This window comes from Amblyomma maculatum, chromosome 1 (assembly GCF_055883805.1).
Source record: "Amblyomma maculatum isolate TAMU_Amacu chromosome 1, ASM5588380v1, whole genome shotgun sequence".
In the NCBI taxonomy this organism is placed as follows: Eukaryota; Metazoa; Arthropoda; class Arachnida; order Ixodida; family Ixodidae; genus Amblyomma; species Amblyomma maculatum.
This window is the reverse complement of record NC_139344.1, coordinates 145,283,494-145,291,795: the sequence shown is the minus strand read 5'-3', so window position 1 is coordinate 145,291,795 and position 8,302 is coordinate 145,283,494. Positions and strand designations below refer to the sequence as shown.

General features: G+C 45.6%; 1 protein-coding gene across 3 annotated transcripts in view; it reads right to left on the bottom strand.

Moving 5' to 3' along the window:
* Positions 1-326: 326 nt before the first annotated feature.
* Positions 327-8,302, bottom strand: part of LOC146204254 (VPS9 domain-containing protein 1-like) — a 56,887-nt gene continuing 48,911 nt past the window's right edge. For all 3 annotated transcript variants that reach the window (XM_084589204.1, XM_084589206.1, XM_084589205.1), the window contains exons 13-14: positions 7,582-7,686; positions 327-660 (exon numbers count right to left, since the gene is read on the bottom strand). In XM_084589204.1, coding sequence (XP_084445330.1) covers positions 585-660; positions 7,582-7,686 — 181 coding nt within the window. In that variant the 3' untranslated portion in view covers positions 327-584. The remainder of the gene's footprint in view (positions 661-7,581; positions 7,687-8,302) is intronic.

The window sequence follows — 8,302 nt, the reverse complement described above, 5'->3', positions numbered from 1 at the left end:
CTCTACTGCTTGCATATCATGTAATGCGGATAGTACCTGTCCACTTCATGCACAACTTGCATCACCAGAGAAAGGCATGTAACAACTATTGAAATATTTTAATTGATTGTACAAGGTCAACAGCTTAAATACAGATGTTTTTGTATGCGGTTTGCATGAACACATCTCTGGCTGAGCAAGACTAGCATCACAGTTGGCAGACACAAATCTATGGGACAGCACTGTTGAGCTGTGTGCTAACACCATTAAAAGCACAGAACATGCATCAATAGTAGCTGTGCATGTGTCGAATACCAGACATGTTTTGGGCTGGCAGTGCTGCAAGCTTATTTTTTTTTTTTTCATGGCAGGGAGACTGTAATGCATGACAGCATGTGCTGTAAGGTGGCTGATTAAGTGTTAGTACTACCAACTTGTTTCTAGTGCTGAGGGAACTTTATCGGCATTGACTAGGATGTTTTACAAAGCTGGACAAAGTAATTGATGAGTCTCCAGCCATTCAAAAAGTCTCTGAACAGCCCGACAACTGTAGCCCTTCATTAGAGACTGGCCTTATAAAAGTTTATACAGCACTCTTGTAAGGCTTATGGTAATGATTCCAGGTACTTGAAGGCCATTAAAACGGATGCTAAGCAGTACCCTTCCTCTCCAAGCATGTACCTGTAAGAGAAAAGAAGCAAATATCAGCCGCAAGCCTTTAATGCTATGGGCGCACATTTGAAAAAGACATTTCACCTAGACATAACGGCAACACAAAAGTGCAAAGATGTGAAAACTGTTTTAGTACAGTAGATTCCCTTTAAGATGAACTTTAAGGAAAGAGAAAATTAGTTTGCTCCTCAAAAACATATGCAGGCATGCTAGGTGCATCCAATATGCGTAACGCAAAAACAATGAGTAAAACAGTCTTTCAAAGAAAGCACAATTGCAATTAACAAATAGATCATTTATTGCACCATGCACGAAGTGAGTTGAAGGCTGAGAGTATGAAACAAATGAATGCCATGTTAATCCTACTTGAAAATGGCATTGGTTTATATCCTCACAAGTCTACTTTTCCTCACTTTATCCCACAGCAGCTGATATTTTTATGGGTGCGTCTTTCCAATTTCTTGTGTTCCCTCTTCGTGATTGTAGGATTAGAGGAGTAGAGACACCAAATTTTAGCCGTGGTTTAGTTTCATCAGTTGGGTTTAACGTCCAAAATTAACTCGGGCTGTGAGGAATACTGTAGTAGAGGGCTCTGGATAATTCTGATCATGTGGGGTTCTTTGTGCACTGAGACCTAGTACACGGATGCCTTACATTTCGCTTCTATTGAAATGCAGCTGTTGCAGACGAGTTCGAACCCGGGTCCCCAACTCGGCAGTCAAGCGCTGAACTCAAAATTTAAACTGCACGAGAAAAATTCCATTATGAATTCATTAGCTCACATTGGTAAATTCTACATTCTGATTCGTGTACAATGCTGTCTTTTTCACTATTCCAGAAAGAAAATAAAATATGCGCATCCAGAATGCTGGTATGCCTACTTCTTTAACATCCTGAGCGAATCAGACTATATGAAGCACTCCGTAGTAGAGGGCTCCGGATTAATTTTGACCACTAATATGCATTAATGTCATATAGCACAAAGGCACATCACATTTTGTATTTCACCTCCACTGGCCAGGATCACACCTGAGTCTTTCGACTTAGTGGCTGAGCGCCCTAACTATTGAGCCACCATGGTGTAGCATTCCCATACTAAGCACCCGTGCGACACAATGTGCACGGCATCGATGTCTGGCCACCTCTGCACCACTACAAAGCATGTTGTGACGCTGCATTTGTTCAAAAAGTGACTCTGGAATTTTTAAGACCCCATTCAACAAGCAGGTTCTTTTAGCACATATGTGCCTTCAGTCTGCAGGAGGCAACGCATGGCATATAAAACACGCAACGTTCACACCTGACCACGGCAGGCCTCAACACGAGCAAAGGTGTGATGTATGTATGTATGTATAACTTTATTAGGGAGCCGGCAAGCGACGGGTTAAAGCGTCGTGACGCTGGCCAAGCGTCTACCCGGGGTTAAGCCCTACTCTGCACTACCTCATTTGGCCCGTTTGTGGTGGGTTGTGAGGCTTGTGCTTTTCGAGCGCACCCCGGGCCTGCTGGACGGCCCATAGTTGCATGGCCTTGTCTGTATTCTGCACAGCACTTTGAAGTTCCGGCGGGTATGTCCTGGATGCAGCTTCGGTCGGGAACCTAGCACAGTCCCACATGATGTGCCATTGGTCCGCCGGACCCACTTGACAAACACTGCACATATCACTCGTGTAGACGTCTGGGTGGAAGACGTGTAGCGCTGCCGGGGCTAGGAGTGACCCGGTTTGCATTTGCCTTAGGACGACCGCCTCCTCCCGACTAAGTGCCGGGTGAGGCGGCGGCATTATCAGGCGGTAAAATTTTGTCACTTCCTCGTAACTGGTCATTCGGTCTTTTGTTTCGAACCACCATTCGGAACGGTCCTTCTCGGGGGCGCGGAAGGTAAGCGCTCGCGCCGCCGAATGGGCCGTCTCGTTGTGATTCGGTGAGGATTCACAATCTCCCGCGTGCGCCGGGAACCACTTGATGCGGATAGTGTTGCCGCGGTCTTGAAGCTGGAGCTTACTGATGATGGCGGCCGCCGGCGTGCACACTCGCCCCTTGGCAAAGTTGCGCACAGCGTTCCTCGAGTCGCTGAGCACGGTGCGACATTCGGCCTCCGAGATCGCCAGAGCAATGGCAACCTCCTCGGCGTCTGTGGCGTCCGTGCACCGCACGCTCGCTGCCGTTGTTTTGATGCCGGTAGCCGCCGCAACGGCCACTGCCACGAATCCTTCTCGCTTGTATTCCGCAGCGTCCACGAACCGGGCGTGCGGGTCCTGGGCGTGTTGCTTGACGAGGGCTTTGGCCCGCGCCTGTCGCCGTTCTTGGTTGTACTCGGGGTGCATGTTTTTCGGGATGGGGTCCACGTGGATGTGGGCCCACGCCTCATCGCTGATCTCGCACGATTGCCGACTGGGAGCTCGGGGATTGTAACCCAGGGACGTCAGTATACTGCGGCCTGTCTTGGTGGTAGAGAGGCGCTCCATTTGCGCCGTGAGCTGCGCCTCGGCTATTTCTTCTAAGGTGTTATGGACGCCGAGCTGCAGGAGCGGAGCCGTACTCGTGGTCCCCATTAATCCCAGCGCCGTCTTGTAAACCCGTCTGATCAGCGTGTTTATCTTTGTCCGGTCAGTGGCCTACCAGTTGAGGTAGGCCGCAACGTAGGCGATGTGACTGATCACGAACGACTGGACGAGGCGCAGAAGACTGTCTTCACGCATGCCTGCCCATCGTGTCGAGACTCGGTGTATGAGCCGGATAGCGTCCATTGCCTTGGTCGTAATCTTGTTGATGGTCTCGTCGTTGCGGCCGTTCTTGTTTAGTAGCAGGCCCAGGACCCTGATCTTGGGAACTTCGGGGATGCGCTGCCCCGATGCAGCCACGATCTTTATGTGATCGCACTCCCGAGGGGGAGCGCGTTTCCGTCCCCGTTGTAATGGTGTGAGGACGAACAGCTCGGATTTGGCGGGCGAGCACACTAGGCCTGTGCCGTTAAGGTGTTGCTCGATGGCAGTAACAGCCTCTTGGAGCTGCTGCTCAACCTGCCTTTTAAGCACTGGCAAGGAAGCAATAGCCCAAGAATATACGCTCCCACAAGGTGGCTTCCTTGCAGTTATGCACAGAAACCATCTTGTGGGGGTGCACTTAATTAGGATAATAGAAGAATTTGATACTTTCTAATGGGACAGTGCTAAAGCCTCAGTTCTTCAGAAAATCTGGCATTGTAAGTGAAAAATGCCTGTGGCAGGCGGTAGTTAGCAGGCGATATTGCCATACACTAATTAGTAGTCAGACTGTGTGACATCATGACAGTACATTACATGACCAAGTTGTCAGGAGATGTCAACTCTTGAAGCTCCTGTGCAATGAGAGGTTGAGATGGGAACTGAATCCTCCAGGACACTGGAATCCCGAGTCAGACATGCTACCTGAAGGCACGTTTGCACGGCTTGCTTATAGAGGAGCTTCACATCTACTTTGAGTTCAAGGTCTTTCCCATACTGTGAATGCGTACGACTGCATGCAAAAGAGCATGAGTTAGATGACAGAGGTACAAATTAAGCAATCAATGGTTTAGCTAGTAGCAAAGTGCATGCATGTAAGTGAGAATCTGCAAACGGAGCTGCAGATGACAGCCATTAACGCTCACACCCTTAATTAACCCTTTAAAGCACTTTGTACACCACTGTGGACTCACTGGTTTTTTTAATAAGAGTTTTTCTAGCTAGAGCTATTTTCTCCTGTTCAGGCAAATTTAGTATCTATCTTGCCACTGAAGCACATTTTTATTCCTACTAGCAAAAACAGTGCAAGATATTTCACAAAATAAGTCAGCTTGGCAGCACGTCTTCCATCATATGTTGGCGACATACTTTTCCACCTGTAGATATGTCCTTTTTTCCTCGATCTCTTGCGTCATGAGTATCTTATAGATACGAAATGATTTTACAATCCCTGTAATGTTGATTTCATACATCCTGATTTGTTAACATTAGTCTCCATCTATTATGACAGTTTAATAAATTTTATGCGTGTTTGTAAAAATTTCAGTACAAAATCAAACATTTGACTTTTATGAAGCCTGAGAATTCTATTACCATATTTTCTGGTGTAAAGATTCAGCTTTTTTTTTTTTTTTTTTTTTTTTTTTACTAGTGTGTCCTATACAAGAGTGCATCTCCTATGCATTTTTTTAAAGGCGAAAGTTCAAGGCTCATGGAACGAAGTGCCGTGTGCTATATGTGCGTGGGATCTGAGCATCAGTTCTGTGCACTGCATGTGTCACTTGTCAATCATCCTGATGACAGCATCAGAAAAATAGAAATCCTGTCTCCACTAGGAACTGAACCTCCATCCTACGGATTCCTAACTGTGCACTTTAACCAACTGTGCCAAGCCCGGGATCGTGAAACGCACATCATAATTCTCCTTGTCTACCATGAAGATGATAGTAGCGATGACAATGATGCTGAAATTAGTGATAATGACAACGATGGCATTAGCAATGATAATGATGGTGTATTTAGTTGATAATATGATAATGAGAGCAAACATGATGCACAGTGTGCAGCAGCAACGCTTGGGCGTTCGCATTTCTGCAGTGTGGATTCCACAGTGCTCTCGGATTTTTTATTACTTTTTTTCCCCCTTTGCTCCATACTTCTAGGCAAATTTTATCTAATGATAGTCTCACAGGCAACTAACATTAGTAATATTTTCAAAATGCGAAAATATGGCTATTGGTGCTTTTCACCTGCCCATACTGCCAAGACAAGCCAGGACACGCCGATTCACTTTTGAAGTCGCCATTTTCAACGCTTTTTTTTTTTTTAGCGGCTACTGCATTGTTTTCTACTTCCTGCGCATAATGCACCCGACACCTGAGCATGGCGATGATCAGAGCAGCGATTGTGAGTGCAGAAATGTCGCAGAATGGCTGCCGCCAGAGATCGGTCAACACTTTGAAAGCGTGTCGAAACATAAAGCCTTTAATGGCTTTGAGTAAAAATAATGAGTTGCTGCACTGCCTGTGAGGAAGTTTTTTTGGGTGTAAGTGTTGCTTTTTTTTGTTTATCGCTTTGTGCCACGCAAGGAATGTTATCACAGGCACGCAGCATTTTGCGATGGTCGTGCAAACATATAAAGTCAAGTCCCATTTCCCTAACTGGGCAGACTGAGGTGTGTCTTATATACCAACCTTTTCATTGAGAGCCTCTAAGTACAAGGGGGTGCGCCTTACACACCAAAAAATATGGCAGTCCAAAATTTGCTTGTTTTCAATATATATTATGAATGGTGCTTAAAAGGGCATTTCTTTTTTCCTTAGTTGCCACAAGGATGCCTTGTGAGTGCTGTTAAGTATTGTAGCTGTGACACGTGGTCGCTGCAAAAATTTAAGAGAAGCAGTTCTTTTTAATCGGATTTGAGTCCTATGGAAGACCAAACAAATGGCCTCACACTGTTTATCTTAACAAAGTTCGTCTTAATGGAAGTCTACTGCATAAAGGCATGGAAAGTTAACAGATACATTTTCAATGGATCAGCATCCACGAAATTCAATGGATAAACTTCCCCTGTGCACATGCAGAAATTTTTAGGAGGAAGGCAGCTTCCAATAAAAAAAAGTTTAGCATGTTTGCATGTGGCAATTCACTGCGCTGCACCCCTGCTTGACACAATGCTGGGTTGGCAACCTTCATGCGTACCTCAAGGTATCTCAAGACCCGGTAGATTGGAATTGGGCTTGGCCCAGCATATTCATGCTGCTTTTCACAATTAGTTACTCAAGTTAACCATATCTTGAAGTGAATCACTTTCACTGACCAAGTCTAAAGAAAATGTAGACGTTTCAGAAGTGCATACGGGTTCCTTGTTGCCGTTTCGGAACCCGCATGCGGTTCTGAAACGTCTAGAATTTCTTTAAGACTTGGTCAGTGACCATGATTCACTCAAATGCCTGACCAGAGGAATATTCGTCAAACCATTGATTAGCCATTTTTTCTGAGTTTCATGCATATTTCCCAGGGTTCATCAATAACAATGCTGCCAACTGACCTCATTTTACTTGATGAGAAGCTGTGCTCAGTTACTGCACAGACAAAGAAATGGGCAGCAGCTGTCAAGATGGGTATGGAGAGAGTTGGTCAACCCTCTGCTGGGATAATAGCAATTTCATCCTAGGCAGCACACTTGCAGGGTGTTGGCCGTCATCACAGAGAACTCCCATCAGATTTGAGCCATAAATTTTGTACCACATAAGGCTATCTGGATCATACTGCAAATGCATTAATGCCAACACAAAAATTTTAGCTCTTTAAGTTATGGTAGAATATTATGGTGATTTCCACTGGCCGATTGGAGCTGGGAACAATAAAGCGACCTGAGCTATTACAGAGTGGACCAGACTTGGTTGACCAGCGGAACACGCAGAGTGCATGGCAGAAATAATGCTGAGCCGGTGGTGAGCTGACGTTGCATCCTAGCACCAGAATGTGTTGCGATTGATAAATAGGCAGGACTGTGCCACTCTCTGCAAATCGCTTTTGCACAATTTTAACGCTGCAGACGTTTTTTGGGACTTCGACATAAGCGCGCAAAAAGAACTGTGATGACCAATGTCCTCTGCCGATATTTTTGAAACCACTAAAAACAGCCAAAAGAATCCCGAAACCTCCGGAAGTGACAAAATCACAGACTAGAACTTCCGACAAGATCTGACACTGGCCAGCGGATCAGGCTAGAGCACCCCGAGTTGCTCTAAACAACCAGCGGAATGTGCACAACCTATCTTGGTCGACCAGTGGAATTCGAGGTCATCACCTGAGAGCAAGAAAACCTGCTCCGGAGTGGCAAGAGGAAATCGCCATTACTTTGCAACCTAAAATAGACAAATCCAACATTTCTTAATGATGCATCCAGCTTCTTCAAGTTAGCATTATTGGAACTCACCTAGAATCCAAAATTTGCTCAAGTGCAAGGTACTCCGAGTACAGTTGTGGTACCTTAGATTGAACCAGGATATAACTTAATGCAGGAATGAGGTCATCGGCTCCTCTGTGAACGTGTAGGAAAAAAAATGTGGAAAGGCAGCTTTGTATAAAGTCAAATACACATCTACAGCGCTTTTACACACAACTGCTCAATAGTTTGCAGTGCAGCAGATCACACAATTTTGGTAAAAACAATGCATAACACTGCATGCAAAATGTGCCGCAGCCACTGAACACTATATAAAAAATAAAAACAGCAAAAAATGAGACCAAAACATAATAGACTAAACCAGGCTCCTACTTAGTAAAAGATTTGGCAGGCGTCGTCAATGGCCACAGATATCTTGCTGAGGTGGCGGCTGTTCAGCGGCGACCATAGCCAAGGTCTGCCTCCTTCACTAGCACCACTCACTGCTGTGTCGCCTTTGCTGGCTACGGTCTGTGGAGGTGATATATTGGAACCTATCCTGTGTTAACTGCATCATTCTTTTTCGGCAAGGGAGCCATGGCGTCTCTTTTTGCCTGTCTGCCTCTCTCCGAGAGCGTAGGAGGGGAAGCGCACAGAATGGGGTGCACCTGGCCAAATTGTACTGACTTCAGTTACACAAAGGCCCATTGCGGGCTCCGTATAACAGCTAACGACATAAAAAAAAAAAAAAAAAAAAAACATGCACAAGTAC